Raw genomic sequence first — 20536 nt, 5'->3', positions numbered from 1 at the left:
GCACTAAGAACACCTACAGTATGACAACAAGTAGCAGGGTAATTGCTGAAAATGAAGTCTTTTCTGCTATCCCTTCTCTTCAACATCTGTTGTTCCATATGGAGTCATAAATATTTGCAACAAAATAGTTGAAGAAATAATCTCAACATTAATAGGGAAAAGCTGAATCCGCGAAGAAAATTGAAGAATCTTTTTTTTTTTTTCTCTTGGCAAATTCCTCCTACCCATCCTCATCTGACACTTTAAAATCTCAGTAGAGGAATAGTCAGACTACAGTGATGCTTAAAAATCACCATGAAAAAAACCCTTTGTGAATGTTAATAGGAGAGTTAGCTGAGAAAAATTTTATAACCTCCTGATAATGACCATGAGGAGGATTTTGTTTATTTTGTTTCATTTCCCCCCTTTCTTCCATGCCACAGTAATTTTGCTACTAAACTTTTTATTGAATAGTTCACATTATTTCACAGAAATAATCCTCCTCATCGTGGTGAGGAGTGACAAGGTACTATTATTGCCTGAACAAAACAGTTACTTTAAATTGCCATATGGAAAATGCACATCAATAGTTTTTAAGCTTCTCTCTAGATTAAGAAGCATTTTAAAGCACAGAGCAACTTAAAATATTTTGGAATCCAGATTATCAAAACCTGCCTGAGGAGCAGCTTGTAGGAGGAAGCAAAGATAACAATAACACGGACAAACAACAAATTGTAAATAATTCTGAGTATTAAAAAAAGCTTATAAAGACTCTTTATATTTGTATTAGGAGCTTTAGTGGGAGTACTCAGGCTTTTCCTTAATGAACAGAATTTAACAAGGTGACATCAGTTGTATTTGTTTTCCTTAATCTGTACATACTGAACTTTAGGCTGAGCTTATGTCCAGTGAAACTTTAGTTCTGATGTTGAGCCAGTGAATTGCTGCACTTTTAGTTTTATTTTTCACTATTATGGCAAACCAAGTATCTCATCTAACTCAGGTCTTTGTTTTTAAGGCTTGAATTAATAAAATATTTTCAGGTGTTTTTACTGCCAGTGCCATGTGAACATCAGAGTATATTGTAAATATGTTAAAGTTATAAATAGATATAATTTTCTGGGTTATTAATGAGAGTACACTGATGAAAATGTCAAAGCTGTATAATTATACACCTCTTGATAAAGAGTGCACAGATAAAGGCAATTTATAAACTGTAATTTCACTTTTCTAGTGAAATTTTCATTTCTCTGCTTTTTGCCACCTCCTTGTATTCAAGCCTCAAGTGGCAGCTCTGTGATGTCCTTTGGGAGGACACACCCTTGTCATTCCCGAGATCAGGAATGGTGTCCAGGGGATCAGGGCAGGGCTGTCCCCTGTGCTGGCACTGCTGGGGCACCTCCAGTGCTGGGGGCAGCTCGGGGACCCTCATGACCAGAGGGACACTGAGGGGCTGGAGTGAGTCCAGGGCAGGGAATGGAGCTGGGAAGGGAATGGAGCCCCAGGAGGGGCTGGGGGAGCTGGGCAGGGGCTGAGCCTGGAGCAAAGGAGGCTCAGGGGGGACCTTGGGCTCTGCACAGCTCCTGACAGGAGGGGACAGCCCCAGGTCAGGCTCTGCTCCCAGGGAATGGGAACAGGAGGAGAGGGAACGGCCTCAGGCTGGGCCAGGGGAGAATCAGGTTGGATACTGGGAAAAATTCCATCATGGAAAGTGTCCAACCCTGGCACAGCTGCCCAGGGCAGTGCTGCAGTCCCCATCCCTGTGGCACACAAAAGCCATGTGGATGTGGCCCTTGGGGACATGGTCAGTGGTGGCCCTGGCAGTGCTGGGGGAACAGCTGGACTCCATCAGGACCTTGCAGCTCTTTCCCAACCTCAGTGGGGCCTGCAGTTCCTGCTGATCCCACTGAAAAAGTTTTATTAAACACTTGTTCAGGCAAAATGGAGTGATTTCAGAGTGAGAACCTGCTTGGACACGGGTAAGTGGAGCATAGTTGATGGTGCCATTCTCTGATTGTTTCTAGAAACTTAAGGCAGCACAGAAATGTACAGGAAATGTGATTTAATTGTTAGATACTGCTCTCAAAGTGGAGTTTTTCCTGCCAAAGCTCAGTAGTGAACAAGGCTTGTATCAGTCACTGGGAAACAAAATGAAATCTGATTTAAAGGTACTGCACTGGATTAATCAGCTGCTCCTCAATTGCATTCATTGACCCCATTCATTCAGGGGCTGTAATTAAGAAAAACAGCAGTGACTTTAAATTTGGCACCTGAATCACAAGGTTAAAGCACTAAATTTCTGCCTGGTGCCTGGTTTACAGGAGACATCTCTTTTCTCACTGATGATCAGGAGCCTCAGCTCCTGGCAGAGCAGCAATGAGTGAGGGGGAAAAAATACAGAGGGTTATGGAGGATTTTGGAAGTTATTAAGACATGGAAGACAGATAACCCTGTCCTTGTGGAATTAGAAATACTAAATACAAATACTTGAAATAAACAATGCTTCAGATTACAGGTTTTCATACTTGCTTGCTGTAAAAGAAAAAAACAAAAAAACAACCTGGCTTCTAGTTAAGCAATACAGAAGTTACCAAGATTTAAAATTAAAATAAGAAAACTTTCAGAAATCTGGTTTTTCAGAAAACTGATTTTTCAGTCAAAATTTAAAATTTTAGCCCTAATTATATTAAAATACCCATGTTTGGACACCACCTAGAGCTGGAAGTCAGGGTACCTCTTGCCACCATGAAGATACATCAGTTTGGATGATTCTGTCAGGTCTTTGGGCAAATAATGGTATTTCAAATCCATATTTTACTTTCAGAGATGAGTCACACAGACAACCCAGCTGATGTTGCAAATCCTCTGCTTTATTTTATTAAAAGACAAAGAGGTCCATTAGAGTATCCAGGCTGTTCTGTAACTATGGGCCATTAAATGTAATCCCCATCACTCAGGTATGAAACCTGAAGAATTACAATTTTAATAAACCACTTCAGTCCTTGGGTTTCTAAATTTTATGCCACAGGCAGGGAAAAGGAGTGACCCAGCCACCATCTGTGTCCAAACCCATCTTCTAATCCCTGCCTGAAGGGTTTCTGAGATCAAATGTCTTGGTTAGTAACTAACAGGTTAATAACTATAAATCCTGTATCAATTATTTCTCTCTCCTCCATATGCCATGTATTTATTTAATGTTTGAGTTATATTCTGTGAGCTGTTGGAGGTGAATAATGCTCCTACAGCTCCAGGTAGATAAAGTTTTTAAATGCATGAGAAGAAATAACTTGGTGGTCTAACCAGTGTAAATTGTGCCACTAATATTTCTCCCTTATTTTGAGAGGGATGTGGCATTTCAAGTGGATCAGGGCTGTGAGTGATGGGTTTAAAAACATGCCTTCAGAAAGAAAATAAAGCAGCTGGCAAATAAAAGTGCCTGTTGGTTTGGGCCATGCAGGGAGCAATTCACGATCCCCACGTTCCCAGTGCTGTGTTCAGTCTGGAGGTTGATGCTTCATTTGCCAATCCCTGTTCCTGCAATTTAGGCAGAAGACAGAAGATGAAATACTTAAGCATATTGAATTAAGGGCAAGAAACTTCCTAGCAGATTTCTGTGTGCTTTCCCAGGATGATACTCCATTCACTGTTAGTGTTTACTGTGTATTTCTTTGCTCTGCAGTATAATTCTTACTTTCATCTATTCATCTGGATGTCAGCTAGAAATTAAAATGAAAAGACTGCACTCTAAATGGATTCCTGAATGCTTTTATAAAGCATGGCAGGTTTAACAAACAGGCTCGATAAAAGTAGTTCCCACTTTGCTTCAATAATCAGAAAGGTTGTTTGTGTCCTTGGTCAGCCTGGAGCTGTCTTGGCTTTATTTCTTGCTTATTCTGTTGTATTGTATATGTGAGTGCAGCTTTTAGCATTTATATTTTTAGTGGTGTTTAAAATCAAAATCCTTAAATCAACATTATTTTTTTTCCATTAAAGAGATGCATTTGATACAGTCCCCAAGAAATGCTTCCAGCACATGCCATTTTTAATTGCTTTACCAATTATGATTCCTCAAGTCTAGCTAATAAATTTCTGCCTAACTGTGCATTTATTCAGAGCATGGGCAAGATGTAGACACCGTTCAGATGTGAAGACCTATTACAAGATTGAAATAGATTTCTAATGCATTTATCATTCATCTTTGCAGAGTGTGATTTCAATCAGAAAAAAAAATGATGAATGGTTTGACAGTTTCCACCCATATACGCTAAAACATAATATGCTGCTTCTAGTTTCAGCTATTACAGACTTTAACATGCAATGTGACCTTGGTCTGCAAAGCATGTTTGGTTAGCACAAAAACTTAATCATAAGAAGTCATAAGTAGAATCCTTCTTCTTTACTGCCCTTTTTCTGGGACTTGGAAATTTATTGCTTCTGGGACAGGTAGGATATGAACAATGGGCCAAATAGAGTCCAGGGTTATCTCATCTGTGTGAAAACTGCTGCTGAAAATCGATGTGACCTCTGCTACACTGTCATCCCAATTCCCACCCTCTGTGTCCTATTTGTCTTTTGGTAGAAGCTTAGATCTGTGTGCTGTCTCTGTGTGTCTCTCTTGGGCCAGATTATCAAAATGAATCATTGCCTGCATACCTCTTATATTTCTATTTATTTTCCTGGTGTTGACTAGGTCTGATGAAATATGATTCTTTTTGCATTTGATCCTCACTGCAGCAAGCAGCACCTAATTTAGCTGTGTCTATCTCTTTAAAGAAGAGTAATACTATTTTGAAACTTCAATCTGCTGTACAGTAGCATTACAAACCATAGACCATGCAACCTGTCTTCACAGTCAATAGTAATTTTCCTTTCGGCCAATTTAATGTTATTACTTTCATCTCCAAATAGCAGAGATTTCTAGAGGTGTTAGAGCAGCTCCAGTTTTGTTATGCATACTTCATGCATTGCTTTCTTTTTCAAATGCCACTTCTGTTTAGGCTTTTGTGACTCCGTGGCTTCGCTGTTATTTCTGTGTGGCACCATGTGTGACAACTAATCAAGTTATTTTAAAAACTCTGCTCCTGATATATTTGAATGTGAGAAATGGTGTGTCTGAATCAGCACAAACTTCATAGTCTGAGTTCGTTACCTGAGTTGGGATTTTTAAATGGATCACTTAAATTCCATCTCAGATGCCATCTCTGAGGACGTGTGGAGGTTACTGGCTTTTGTTATTAGTCCTGAATAATCATTAGGAAGGTGTTCCATTTAATAAACTCACAGAGCAAAGACAAAATACTCCCAAACCAGAGATTTCAATGAATACTTGAAAACTGCTAATGCTCCTGGTTTGTTGTCAGGTGGATGCAAGAAGTGCAGCTCAGTGGAGGCTCCTGAGTGTGTTACACCAGAAAACAGTGCTGCAGTGGAGACACCCTGGGTTAATTAGTTGTCAGATTCTTTTTAAGTTATTTATTCCTTAAAAACAGGAGTGGGAGAAGGAGACCTTTTGGGTGTGGTCTAATTGTAAATTCAGGCTTTAATATGACCGGGACACTTGACAGGTGAAACTCTGGGGGCTGGCTGTGCAGCAGCCCTGGGTGAGCACTGGCATCAGGAGCTCATGGCCAAGGCAGGGATCACAGGCTTCTCTAAAAGGGAGGTGCTGGGCAGACACTTGCCATGATTTCTGCAAGTGCAGGATCATTTTATATATATATATACTGGAATATTGCACAGAAGTACTTTTTTAGCATTTCAGAGTGAAAAAATTGTACAAAGTTTGGCTTCAGTCACAGCTAGATTTTAATTGTGTGGTTTTCAGCAATTAAAATGAATATGTGGGAAGAAGAAGTACTCAGAGGGATCTGAAAGAAGGAGCTACATCTACTGTCCTAAAAGATCCTTCAATTATTCTATTCAAAAAATGGGAGTTCCGTGGTGATAGTATTGCTTCCTCACCAAATTGAAGGGATTCTAGAAAAAAACCAATTTCTAACATTGTTTCTTTCTGGATACACATTTCTGCTGGCTGTGCACAGCTCGATCTATACCCACACCATGTATTTGCAAGAAGGAGTGCAGGGGGAAGCTGCCAGGCCCCAGTTTGCTCTCTGCAGGAGATGCTCCAGTTCCAAGCAGTGCTGGCAGAGGGGATGGATGACTCAGTGGAGATTATTTACTGCTGAGCACGGGAAGGGGAAAGGTAGAGGAGTAAAGAGATGTGATACATTCCTAGATTAGAATTTTGCCAAGGTTATAGCAACAAAAAGCACACATCACAGAATGGCAAACATGATAGAATGAAGACAGGTCATTCAGGTTTAATGAACTGCGTAATACTGTTATAATTCTGTGGTATAATTCTGTAGAATTTGAGATATAATAGTCTGTCCTCCATTACAGCTGTGTTATAGGCTCAGTGTATTGATTATTGTTCTGTACTATTTTGCCAACTTGCCTTGGCAACAGTCCCAGCTGCCCAAAGACTGAAACAATGTTGATTTTACTAATGCACTTGTGTTTTGACTTCCAGATAAACAAAATGCTAGTTGCTAGAAATGAACAGTCACCTATATTTCCAATGCTTTCTGATGTTGCTTTTAAACCTATCTTTACAGAAGAGGTCCAAATTGCCATTCCAATAATGAAACCAACCTTAGATAAAGTCCAACTGGCTGGACAGGCCTTGCCTCCTGGATTTCCGGCGCCATTTCTTTTTGCTGATGGTCTCTCATCAGTAGAAACACTATTAACCAACATTCAGGTAAATTCTTCTCTACAGGGCCAGGTTATGTCATGATAGATAACATGTGTTTCTTTTGCACTCTTAAAAAAGTTTCAGAAACTATTTTGTATTTGTAGTTTCTCATCTCTTTAATTTAATGTCATGCTTAGGTTTCCTCTCTCCCTGGCCTTATCAGTCATGGAAGGGTTTCATACATTGTATATTTGACTTAATAACTGGCAATATTTGAAATTCACCATTCTCATTATTCCTGCAGTGCTTCTCTCTGCAGTTATTGAGGTGAGCAGAGACATGGCACTGTGTGTGTAACCAAATTAACCAAAGCTGTACTGAATGATTCCATGCCACAAAATTCCTCATAAATAACTCCAACATTAGCTACTTCCAATACCCAGTTGTGTTTCAGGTCTGTAGGTTCCTGCTTCTAATCTTTCTGTTTTCCTAGAGGGTGTAAAAGAAACAAGTGGATGAATTTTGTCGCTGCTGGAAGAAAATGGTGTTTTCAGATCTTGCATCTGTGTGTGTTTTAGGGCCTGCTGAAAGTGGCTGTGGACAATGCAAGAGTCCAGGAAAAGCAAATACAGCAGGAAAAGAAAGAGTTAAAGATGGAGCTTTGTAGAGAGCGAGAACTACGAGAGAGCTTGGAAAGGCAACTCACAGCTGAGCTGCAAAGCAGAGGTGAGTGAGTGAAAAATGGAGTTTAGGTGTCTGTGAAATGTGTAACCCTTTGGCATTTCCAGCTGGAGCTGTCGAGGGCTCAGAGTTAACTGCCATTCATACTCAGTGGAATGCAGCAGTGGACCTGCCCTGGGAATGAAAGATTCAAATCTCACAGAACCAGAGCAAAGCACAGGTTTCTGTGAGCAGAAGGAGCAGTGGCTGCAGGATTATTACCTGTAGGGCAACTGGCCCCAGAGAGTTTTGGCAGGTTCTGAGGAGGGAAGCTGGGCAGTTCCATGGCTTCCAGGTGTATTAGCATCACTCTGCCCAGGTATTCCCAGCCCGATTTTTTCATTTGACAGCTTTAATTTCTTTTTGTTTCTGCTGTTATCCTCCAAGCATCATCAGTCCTACTGTGAGAAAGACATGGCTTTAATTTGGGTATTCAGGTGATTTTTTTCATTACTTCCCTGGCCCACATTTCTGCAGCCTCAGTGCTGCTCAGTTTGTCTTGTAGAGAACTTCAGCTCAACAAAATAGACCTGTGAGAAATTGTCTGCCCAAGTGCAAGATCTGAACCAAATCATCCTAGGTATTTTTTTTGCATCAGGAGATTGAAGTGCAGTAGCACACCCCAAATGGGGCTTTCTGAGACAAAACCATGACTGGTTAGAAGCTTTTGATAATAACAGGCAATTAAATTGGTAAATCTGAATTTCTCGCTGTGCTGTTGCAAAGGAGGCAGTATTAGTATTCTTTTTAAAATTCAGATCTGCATCTGAAGGAAAGGAACAGCACTTCATGTGCCAAAAGCTACTTCTAGATTACATCCATGAAATCAGAAAGATAAAACTAGATAAGACCAAAAATGTAGGTGCCAAGTCCTTTCTTCCTGTGCTTTTTGAATGGAAATTGGGTGTGTGGAGCTTTCTGCCAGGTCTCACTAAGAGGCACCAAAGGGCTCCTCTCAGTTTGGGTGTGAAGGGTCAGTAAATCCTGCTGAAGATGTTAAATTGCATTGGATGTCCACAAATGTTGCATCACCCAAGTGTGATGGGACTGTAAAACAAAACTGAGCTCCTTAGGCCAGCACAGTGTACCCCTCCTGAATCCCAGCTAACTCACCAAAATCTTCAGGTCATTCACAGACCTTGATAGCTCCTGACTTGTGAGAGAATTTCACCAATAATCAGCATCCTCAGAATTGTCTGTCTTTCAGGTCACCACCACATGCACATCTTTATTGTTCTAGGAGTCCTGAGCCAGAAATGCACCTTTGAATATTGAACATAACCTAATTTCTTACTGTCTCCATCATCTGTTAATTGAGCCCTGACAACCATTCTTACACTGTATTTACATTTCAGCCACAATTCAAAAACGCTTGAAGAAAGAGAAGAAGGCAAAGAGAAAATTGCAGGAAGCTCTGGAATTTGAATCCAAGAGAAGAGAACAAGTGGAACAGGCTCTGAAACAGGCCACATCAGGTGACGGTCTCAGGATGTTAAATGGTAATGTCTTAGTTGGCCTTTCACAGTCAGCTTAAAATGATGTTTGATTGAGTGAGAAAAAAAAAAATCAGATGGTGCACAGAGCAAATTTCAGAATAAACCCCCACAATTCTTTCCTGAAATAATGAAAAATCTATTTCAGGCTATGTGCTCTGGGTCGAGAATTAAAAAAATAAATAAGTCTGCAACTAGAGAAACAGACAGAGCAGTTTACACAGAGATGACAAGAAATGCTGAATATATTACAGAGAAATCTGTTACAGTGCCAGCTAAGACAATGTGAAATTTGGTTCCTATAAGGTTCTGTGAACTCTTCTCTCCCAGCAGATTCATTTTTAGAACTGCTGAGCTTCATTTCAAAAGCCGTTTGGCTGAAGTTTGCTCAGCCTCAGGACCTATTAAGTTTGTTAAATATGTATCAGCTTTCAGAGCTGACTGGGTTTTGAACACTTCCCAAATATTCTTGTGAAACAAAAGCAAATCAGTTCATCTCCTAAGCAGTGATTAAGTTCTGGCTACCAGGAGGATTTGCCTTTTGTGCTTAAGATGATTCTGGCCGAACTTTAGAGCTTTGGTTTGAACATTTAAGACTGAACCTAGCTGAGATTTAATTAATTTCAGGTTCTGCAGCTAAGGTTTAGTCTGTGCATCCCTACCTGGAGTCTCTGCAGAGGCTCAGGAATCAGAGTGACATTCAGTCCCTGCTGCATTCAGGTGTCCTGTGGTGTGTTAATTTGTGCTGCCTGCTTTGGGCACTGCTAGAGACTGCAGAGTGCAAAAGCTGCCTGACTGCTGAGCAAAAATAATGAATTTGGCTTGTCTGGAGTTCTCAGCTGTGAGAGCTGCCCACACTGTTGTCTAAAGGCAGGGCAGGGCTGTGTGTGTGCCCTGGCACAGCAGTGCTCTGCAGGAGATGGGAGCTGGGATTTATCTGGGGCACCCGAGGCACATAAACTCTGTGAGTGTGGGAGCAGCATCTCTCAGAGGCTCCTCTCATCTGCTGTTCAGAGCCCTGCACATCCTGGAAGCAGGGACTGGCTGCTGTCCTGCAGCACTGGCAGTGGCCAGGGGGCTCCAGGTGTGGATTCACAGCTGCAGTCACAGCAGGCTGGGGACAGTGACTGGGGAGAGTGGATGGCCAAAGCCAGCAAAAAACCTTCTCCACTCCTCCACTGGATCAGACTAATGCCCAGACTGGATCCCACTGACAGAGCCAGCACCTTGGGAGGAAAATCAGAAAAAACCTAAAATCCTGCTGTGCTGGGTGTCACTCACCTGGGTGCTGCCACTGCAGGGAAGCACCTGCTGCTCACACACCAGCCAGCAGCACCCAGCAGTTCTGGAGGCCACAAATCCAGGGATACCAACGTTCCAGCAGTGTGATTAACACACCTTTACATCTGCTAGTGTGGGCCTGGCTGCAGCAGTTTGATTTGCAGGCACACTCAGGTAGTCATATATATGTTAGTGCCTGCAAGAAGCTGATATTTACATGCTAATCTGATTGCACATGCAAATCAGGTAGCTCATTAGCATCTTAATCCACAATTTAATTGCAGGTACAATTTTATGACAACAAAATGTGAAGGGCTATTCTGAGTATTTTTAATTTAACTCTGACAGTCTGTCTCATTTAACAGATGCTGTTATTAGTTACAGATGACTTTGTCATTTTTGGTATATACAACGTGTACTCTGAAGGGTTTGAGAAGAAAGAACCTTTTCAGATTGATAGGTCAGAGCCCTGCACTTGCCTTCAGAACAGGAATCTGAGGAAGGGAAACCCTGCAGATTAGCAGTCACTTGTAATTTTATGAGGAAAAAAAAGTATATGTGAAAATACTGCTTTTTATATCACATATACATTTATAGAGCTATATATGCACACATGACATGAATTTCACTTACACATTTATTGCTGAGCTATTGCTCTCCTGTAAGGACTGTACTTCTCAGGGTTGCCCTGCTTTCACTCAGGGCTCAGTTACTGCAGGGTCACCAGCAAAGCATCACCTCTGTGACAGATCCTGACACTCAGCTGAAGGGATCTGTGAAAGCAACAGTGCACTTATTCCCTGTTTGAAAAAGTCCAGAACAGGCTTTTGCACAAAAAAAACCCCCAAACTGTACACACAGCTTCCTTTCAGGTGTGGGTTTTTCCTTCCTGTAATTTCTAAGGGCTGTGTGATAAGGGAAGCAGATGTTTCTCCAGGATTTGAGGTGCCATGGATTCAAATCACATCCCCTTCATGCTAATCCTTGTTGGCACAAGGTGCATCGTGGCATCTGTTCCTGTAACACCCTGGGGTGTTGGAGCCCCCACCCCCACCCCAAGGACTGTGCAGACACAGGGATCACCAACATGAAATTAAACAGGTCCAGAGTGAGTGTCATGAGACTCCTTCTCAACTTGGGGAAAAAAAAAAAGAGCACAGTCCTCTTTGGAAAGCTCTTCTCAGAGATCTGGAAATGCTTCACATAATATGACAGCTGTAATTTGGGTTTGGGTGGTAACACATGCTCACACATCCCAAGCTGAGGTTGGAAATGCAATTTGCACAGTTCTTATCTGTAACATGCACTCACACAAACTGATACACACACACCCCAAAACTGTTGCCTGGCACTGGCTATATTCTTAACTCTGTAATTTGGAGGTGCTTGGCTACATACAAGAGTCAATGTAGTTTAATATTATCACAGTTTAATTTCAACTTTTATTTTTCATGTGTCAGATGCCCTCATTCTTCAAGAGGATTTTGCAGACATATTATTACCACGTGTTGGTTATTATCTGATCGTCAGACAAATGTGAAGCACATTAAAAATAATTCACTGTGAGACCAGTAATGTTTGCACATTTTGGAAACAATTTACTACTGAAAATTCTATGAGGACCAAATGTTTTATGCAAGACCATGTTAACTTGGAGAGCACCCTAGTTTGCTATAAATATTTTTCTAAAGATGCCTGAGAGAGGGGCAAAGGGGAATGCATTAATCTTCAGTCTCCCATCTTTCAGATGCTGGAATCCCAGATATGGAAATAGAACACAACGGAACCCAACATGACAGTGCAGCCATGCAAGGTGCAGTATGTACCACAGCTCTTCACTTGTGTGCTTGTCCTTAAAAATGAGTTTAATCATTTTTATATCTGTTTTCATGATTTAAGATCAGTGTAAATTACAGAGCTTTGGTTTGTTTTCCTGTTTGATACAGAAAACCTTTGTAGGAGCAAAGATCAGAAATTAACTTTACAATATCAGAAATTAACTTTAAGTAGAGGTAATATTTAGCTGAAGTTTTTTAGAGGTGCTGTTTGTTTTAAAGCTGGTATTTATCTACCAAGACACATGCCCTTAGTTCAAAAGGGGTTTTATATATGATTTGTCATTTGAAATATTTTACCTCTAGTCTTTACCTACCAAGCAAGATCGCAGATGTTTTCAAAAAATGCATGAACTGTAAGTGAAAAAGAAAAGCCATGTTCATATTATGGGCAGTTGTCTGGTGCTACTTTTCCTTCACTGTGTGCCTGTGTGTAAGTGCAGCACCTCCAGGTATGGCCTCAGTGCTTCCCAAAGAGCAGGAAATGAGTTCTGGCTGCAGGTCTGGGATGTGAGGAGTTGTGAAATCCTCCTTTGTGGGAGCAGGGACAGGGATATTCCCAAGGGATATTCCCATTCCTCTTGGAAGCCTCTTTGAGCCACACAGAAAATCCACAGTCCCCTGTGATAAAATCTCTGAGCAATTTGAACATTGGAATTCTCTGATGAAAGTCCCACTTGTAGAGTTTTTCTCCCATCAGTCCTGTGCCATTTTCATTCCAGACTGTTCAGTTCTATGCTGGCAGCCAGCTTCCTCTTCCACAGAACTGCTGCTTCTTAGAGCAATCCCACCCTCTCTCCTGCTTCATGGGATGGTAACGTGCAAAAATCCCCTGTGCTGAGGCAGTTTGTGCAGACAGGAGAAGACACAAACCTCACTTGAGCATTTCTCTTCAGCTGGGGAAGGTCTGACTTGCATACCTCTGGTATGCATCTGTCATCCATCTGCCATCCTTACAGGAAAGCTTTCAAATATTTTTACTGCTGTCTCTTCTTGTGATTTTAGATTCATATGCTCTGTATTACAGAGAAGGAGAATCACAGCTTTATTGTAATGCAGATATATACATCTGACATATGTGTGTGTATATATATGTGCACATATAATGAGAGCTGTGCTCTAAATATTGCAATTGGAAAATTGCTGCTGCCAGAAATAGTCAAAATATTGGATGAGCACTTGGGACACATCCATTTAAATTTGATGAGGAAAATGTTCCTTACATTTCTGATCTGTTCATGGGAGGAATGTTCAGTGCTCTTCCAGACAACTCTGAGAGTCAAAGGTGCATCTGGGCAGACTCTGGTAAAGAAGAGAAAGGTAATTTCACTTTTCAGTTGAAGAAAAACTATAAAACTATGACACTTGGCTCAAATGTGTCTTTACATCAAAAATGAGTGAAATACTGTGAGGAAAGTGATGCACAGCCACTTCCAATGACCATTTACTTGCCTGAAGGAATCAAGAGAAGTTTGTTACCTGTAGTTTATTAATACACAGGAAAGCCTGGTGACTTTTATCATTTTTATTTCATGGCAAGTTTTTTCTTTTTTTTTTTTTTTTTTTTTTTTTTTTTTCTTTTCTTTTAATCTGATCCCAACTACATCATCCCTTCAGTTATGAGAGGCTTTGGCTCAGGAAGTTTTTATTAAGCATGGCCAAGGGGAAAGCTGGATATTCCCTGTCTTGTGTCCGTGGGCTCAGTGGGAGCAGGATATGGCCTGGGCAGCAGGAGCTGCAGCCCTGTCCCTGTCCCTGTCCCTGTCCCTGTCCCTGTCCCTCCCATTCCCTTCCCTTTTCTGCCCTGCTGGCTCTGACTCCCCTGGCATGGTAATCTGCTCGTGGGGACACGTGAGGAGCTGAACCACTTGGTCACTAAACACTCTGAGCTGATAAAAAGCTTTCTGGAGAGCTCTCTGTGGAGCTTGTTTGGATTGCAAAGTGTTCCTGTCCTGTAGCACCATCTCTTTCATTTTTATTTATGCTGATACTGTAATAACTTTTTATTCCCTTTCCTTTGATAACCATTCGTGTCCCTGACAGCTCCTATTGCTGCTGCAGCTCTGACAATTCCAGCACACTCCCTCACTGCCCCTGTCATTTGCTGCCTTTGTTTTTTGGGCCCTGGGAGGAGGAAGGGGCAAAACACATGTCCCTAATACAAAGCTGTTTCCAGGCTTCCAAAATCTCTGTCAGTTGCTCAGAAAAAAAGCTTTAGCATCAATACAGAGCTTTCTTTTTCTGTTGTCAATAGCTCTGCTGGACAGAAATCTATCATTCACACAGAGCTTTTCCTTTGAAATTCAATTAGTTCCACTGCCAGTATCTCCTTAAGACGGTTTAAAGGAAAATCACAGAACTACTGCACAGCCACCTTTCACAGTGATTAAGTCATATCATATTTTATGCTCATTTCTTAAAATTATTTTATTAACACAAGCTGTTCATGTACTGCGTTTCTGATCTGCATTATAAATCTTTTCCATTTAGTTGACTCATTTTCCCTCTGCTTTGTATATTAATTGAACAGAAATTTCATGCAGATGAGACTTCAAACTTTTTTGAACTTTACAGTCTAATGCCTCCATCCTCCACATCCCAGATGTAGTTCAGAGCTGGAGCTGGGAGGTTTTTAGCTGGCAGAGGAGATCAGAGCAGGTGATGAGCACTCAGACACCCTCCTGCTCCTCCTTCCACCACTCACTCCTGGGCCAGCACCACAGTGCATCAACCATTTTATCAGCCAATCTCCCTTCCACATAAAATAAACATACTGGGTGTCATTAAGTGCACCTTCAGATCAATGATTTTTGCAAATGACATTCAAGTACCATTTGAGTAGTGCATTTTTGCTGATAAAAGCAAATTAAATTAGCACAACTACAAGTGTGCTGATAAAAACTAAAACTGAACAGCAGCACCATTAGCTAACAAAGTAATATTTTCTCTTTACTGCTTTCTGCCATTTAGTTATTATCCTATTGGAAATCTAATTATAATCCTTTTACTCCCTAGTCAAACTTCACAGTTTTTGCAAGCTTAGCACTGACAAGTGATTTCATTACATTTGATTGCCCGCGCCCAGATTGACTTAACTTCACTCCGAGACCTAAAAGCCCTCTCAGTTTCTCAGATTCCCTGTTTGCACATTACAGCAACAGCTCCTTTAATTAATTAGCATGAACAGCAGTAACATGAACTGCTGAACAGAAAATAACATCATTTTATGATCGCAGGGAGACTTCTCCTTTTGCATGTTTATACCTTAGTTAACTTTTGTATTACAATATTTCATTGTTAGGGGATAGTGGAACAATCAGCAAAGCAATGTTAGCTTAAAATCTTAAAAAGTAGATGTAACAGTAATACTTGAAAACAACAATTTACAAAAAAATAAAATTTCAGGAAGGAGGCAGCAGCATAGGCAGGCAGGCTCTCCTGAGGTGAAAATGTACTTCACTGTGCCTGCAACAGGAGGCTGACCCAGGGCTGCTGCTGCTGCTTTTGTTTGTGACATAACCTGGCAGAGATCTGGCACAAAAACTCTGGGGTTACCATGAATAACATTCAATTTTTATCTTACATGTGAATAACATCTTATTTATTTGTCAAAGATGAAGGACTGGTGTTGTTTGGAACGTATTTTGGGGTTTATCATGTAGAAGACTGGGCTTCAGTTCATTGGTGTTCTGCTCTAGCCACTGAGTTCTCAAATCCAAGCTGCTCTATCTGAGTCCTAGGCCTGTTGTTCTTCCTGCCCAAGCTGTGTTCTCTCCCTAGAGCGTGTCCTGCTCTGGAGGCTGTGGGTTATTGAACCCCTGGTAGCTGCCTCGTGCTGTGTCATTGCAGAGCTCCCAGAAAAGCTCTCTCAAAGCTCCTGAGCAGTTCCCAGACTGTCACCCCATGGCCACCTGCAGCTCAGAGCTGCCCCACAGGGGCTCACCAGGAACAGGCCTTACAGGGACTCACCAGAAATCCTGAAGAAACTCCTACCCAGCAGCTCTGTGGGTGAGCAGCCCTGCAGGGTCAGGCTGAGAGGAAGGAGAGGTTTTGGTACCAATCCCAAAGGATGCCCTGGGCTCAGCCAGCTCGAGATATCAGAGAGGGCACCTCTGATACCATATCTGTGCCTCTGCAGGGTGAGGAGAGGCCATGGGAGAGTGGGAGAGATGAAAACAAACCAACCTTTGTTGGTACTGCTGCTCACAGAACCATTTATTGACCGTGTTCTTCCTGGGTCAAGAGGGAGCTGTGCCCTGCCCTCTCTCTGCTCAGTTTGAAGGACATTTGCAGATAAAAGAGAGGTTTTGCTGGACAACCAATAAGCAGGCAAAGAAGTGATTTTTACTTGTCATTCAGCTGAATGATCAGCCCAGATCCATCTTCTTTCCGTGGTAGTGAAGGGATCCCTTGCTGAGTTTTGGTCACTGCTCTGCTCCTTACCCACAAGCAGGGCCTGGATTCATTCCCCTTCCAGGCAGGCAGCACTCCTTTCTGCCAAGGGCTGGAGGGAAAGAGGGATTTTCTGAGGGATGGGATCCTTTGGAGAAGCAAACTGGTTTTGTCTGATTTTTTTCTTTGTACAAAGTAAGACACTGGTTCAAACTAATTAGCCCCAGCTTTGCAAGTTAATTTATTGTTACAGCATTGCATTTCCCATGTGTTGCTTCCTCCAATGCTGAGCTTGGCTCTGATCTGACTGAGGGGCTGTTTACCCAGCCTGGGAAGGATGGAGAGCTCATCTCCTGTGCAGTTGGACACTTGTTTTGTTTTAAAGTAGTTTAGGGAAATAAAGCTAAATTCCTGATTTAAGCCAGAGATCTTACAAGCAAAGGATTCAGAAAATTCAGAGATGTGGAATAAGCTGGGAAAGAAAATTAAATGTGAATAAATATGGAGATGATGATTATTGCCTTTGGATTTGTCCTTTATGCATCCATTAAAACCTTGGAAGAAAAAGATAAATGATGATATTATGGCTAAAAGGAGTGCAAGAGCTGCACCTACCCTGGGCTGACAACTCAGGGAAGAGAATGCTGTCCTGAGGGAAAATTCCAGTTATTAACACAGACTCTGGCTCACCAAGAAACTCAGAGATCTTTACTTGTCTTATACATTGTGAAGGGGAAAAAAACCTCCTTTCTAAATGTCTTGCTTATTAAGCCAGTCATGCATTGCTCTGTAGGCTGTAAAGCAGTGTAACATGCACAGGGGGCTCATAAGCATATTTAGTGTTAGGGAATATCATTTATACAGTTTTTATATTGTCAGTATTACCCCTAGAGAACGAGATTAGGCTTTAAACTACTGTAAATCTATGCTTTTGCTCACCTTTGTATAATTTCGTTTTTTAATAGAATGAAGCCCACATAAATGAATATTTGATTAAGGGATAAACCTGATAAAAGAATACATTTATTGCACACAGATTTATTCAAATCTTTGCTATATAATACAGTAAAGTGCTATAAAATGGTCTGTAGCTTGCAGTCAGCTGCACTGAGGAGATGGTGAATATTCTCCAGAAAAGATTAATTTGACAACATCACATTGTCTTTCCTGTGTAAGTGGGGGCACAGCTGCTCCCAGCACGTTAATTCCTCAGAGGTGATTGCTGTGTGACGTGGTTAATGCCATGAAATTCAGTTTATTGCACAGACACAAAAAAAGTATTTTAATTTCTGGAGAATAATTGAGGGTGTTATAAAAGGGAAATATTTAACTATGCACTTTCTGTTCACTGATCAATGATGGCTCCTGGGTGGCTGCACTGGGCTCGAGCTGTGGCATTTACTTTTCTCTCTTGCAGGTATTGCAGATATCTCCATTGAACTTTCCTTGAGAAATAAAGGGGATTGGAAGGAAATATGGAAACTTGTTCCAAAGTTTAGGCAGCCCACAGCACCCTCAATGTCCTCATCTTACCTTAATTTAAAAAATAATACTTATAATTTTAAAAAATAATACTTAAAATTTAATAAGAACCTAAAGAACAGCCTCCACTAGGGAAGAAGCCATGTGCAGCTTCCTAATGATCATGAGAAAAAGGAAAAAAAAACCCCAAACCACAAACAAACCCCACAGTGCTCAATCCTTGCATTTCTGCTGAACCCCCCAGGCTTTAGTAATTCCCCACCAGGTTTAAAACAAGAATTTTCATCAGCCAATGGCCTGAAACTAATTTTAGTTCTTTCTTTGGAGGCTCCCAAACATCCCTCTGGAGTTGTTATGTCCCTGGCTCTTGTGATCTTTATTTGTGCTTACATCCAAAATACGAATTAAATCATCTCAGTTTGGAGAGTCTGAGCCTCCTTAAAACCACAAAACATTCAATTACTAATTAGCTGTTTCCTGTTCCTAATGAAGTGAACATGTCGGATTTGGATTAAAATTCAGCTACTGCTCTCCTCTGTTTATGGTTCCAGATGTTTTTGTTTTATCTAGGAGGTTACTTTGACAGCTACTGCTAAATGATAAATCACTCATATTATAGCTGAAATGCATTTTGAAATTGAAATGTGGCAAACTTGGAGATTGCTCCAAGGATCAGTGTCAGTTTGCAGGTCAATACTTGTTCTTTCCTTAGGAGTGCTCGGTATTGGCGTATGTAAAACAGTAATGGGAGAGATGTCAACATTATACAAAATGCTGCTCCATATTATCATTTTGCTATCATCTTCCAGATCACTTCTTGCAGATTTAGCTGGGTGGATTCATGATTCATTGTATAATGAGCAGGAATATGGATTCTTGTTAGCTTCAGTTTCTGTGGGCATTTCAATATTTATTTTTTCTCTGGGCTTAAAGTTGCTTAATGTGAAAAATCACAGTTGATAGGTACTATAACTAGGAATATTTTTATGAAGTGCTTTTCTGCTTCGTTCTCTAAATAAAGAAATAGAATTTCAAGAGAAATGTGGTGGTTTCTGAATGAAAGAACAGTTTTCCAAGAACAGATCCTGATTTACATTTTCTGAAAGCAGTGCAGTTTTAACACCCTGTTCCCTGGCAGGTTTTGTGCAGGGTGTGTGGTAAAGCTGGTGCCTTGTCCCTGGGTCTGTCCCAGGGAGGCAGCAATCCAACACGGGCTGCCTTTGGGAGAAAAGGACTGTTTGATTGAAAAAAATGCCTTAAAGGAAGAAAATCCCAGTCAGTGTTTGCAGCCTGTCCTCAGCCATTGCTGGCAAGCACCAGGGAAGTGGTGATGGTCTTTGTCCTTTTTGGGGGCTTGGCCAGGTGTTGTCATCCAGTGCCTCCTTTCCTACACAAAACATGCCCACATGAGGGACAGTTTAGTTTATATCACTTTTAGATCTCATTTGGCTTGATGGAAAGATCCACAGCCAAGTGAAGAAACCACCTAAGTGTCAGTTAATTACAAAATGTTCAACTGTGTAATTGACTTTTTTCTTCTTTTTTGTTTCCCTCCAGAAAACAGAACATACATCAAGCCGACCATTATGTACTGAAGGAACCACCTATTGCTGAAAAATGTATAATGACCACTATTTGAAGACTATATAGTTCCTGAGAAATGTCCCTTCCAACCTTTGATGCCTTCAGTACTGTGTGAGGAACAGGATTTGTAGCATGAAACTTGAAGGACAATTTCAAGCAATTTACTGTTGCTGCATTGAAAACTGCCGTATTAAGAAATACTGAGACTTTTTACAAGCTTACCATACCAAACCAAGCCTGTCACAACAGATCATTTTTAGGTCCCTGGAGATAGAAAGGAGTTTTAGTATTTTTAAGCACATACATCAATTATTTCCCCTCCCCACCCTGCCCCAAAAAAGAACTTTTTTTTTTTTTTTCCTTAGGAGGTGGCTATTACTGAATAGCAATGGCACAATGATTTTAAGCCACAATGGTCCTCACTGGCTGTACATCATACAAGTCCAGTTTATCACTGAAACTGTTCAACATGGAGCTGTTTCGATTGTGTTTATAAATTAAGCTTTGTTTACTGAAGCAGATACTCGATATATATTACGTTTTAAAAAGAAATGTGTGTACATTTTTTAAAAGAACGATGTAAAAATTGTCCTTTCATTAGATGACCGATTCAAAAGTGTGAGCTAAACCCTAATAGCTGATGTAATATGAGGATTATAATTGATGCTTTTTTTTTTAATGCTCAGTTCAGCTTGGCTTTTGGTCTTTTAAGATGGAAAAATGAATATGCAGTAGAGTGTTAGATAATGGAAACTTTTAAGTATGGTTTCTCTGTTGTACCATATTAAGTTAAAGTACACATTCTTTGTTAAAAATGTTCTTGCTAAAAATACAGTATTAAAAAGTTTTTTGTTTGACTTTGGAAATCTTTTAAGATTTTTTTTGGACTGTGAATTCCCATAGTAACTGTACTAATGCAAACCAGTATTTTGCACTATTAAAAATACTTGAAGAAATGACTTAATAAAGAGGGTGGGTTGGTATTAAACATTTTCCTAATTATTATATGCTCCAGATTCTGAACTTTGAAAACTGAAAACAGCTGAAAGCTTCCCTTCTCAAAACATGGC

General features: G+C 40.8%; 1 protein-coding gene across 6 annotated transcripts in view; it reads left to right on the top strand.

Moving 5' to 3' along the window:
• The window catches only part of DACH2 (dachshund family transcription factor 2), a 251311-nt gene extending 230988 nt beyond the window's left edge, over positions 1-20323 (top strand). For 2 of the 6 annotated variants that reach the window (XM_071442173.1, XM_071442174.1), the window contains exons 8-12: positions 6600-6745; positions 7258-7405; positions 8755-8898; positions 11921-11991; positions 19440-20323. In XM_071442173.1, the coding sequence (XP_071298274.1) occupies positions 6600-6745; positions 7258-7405; positions 8755-8898; positions 11921-11991; positions 19440-19496 (566 nt within the window). In that variant the 3' untranslated portion in view covers positions 19497-20323. The remainder of the gene's footprint in view (positions 1-6599; positions 6746-7257; positions 7406-8754; positions 8899-11920; positions 11992-19439) is intronic. The other 4 variants (XM_071442175.1, XM_071442177.1, XM_071442176.1 and 1 more) reach the window with 3 other exon arrangements.
• The last annotated feature ends 213 nt before the right edge of the window (positions 20324-20536 follow it).

The sequence above is a fragment of the Agelaius tricolor genome, unplaced genomic scaffold (genome assembly GCF_023055355.1).
Source record: "Agelaius tricolor isolate 1412-34295 unplaced genomic scaffold, bAgeTri1.0.p SCAF_17, whole genome shotgun sequence".
NCBI lineage: Eukaryota > Metazoa > Chordata > Aves > Passeriformes > Icteridae > Agelaius > Agelaius tricolor.
The sequence above is the reverse complement of the archived record's forward strand: the minus strand, read 5'-3'. Positions and strand labels throughout refer to the sequence as shown.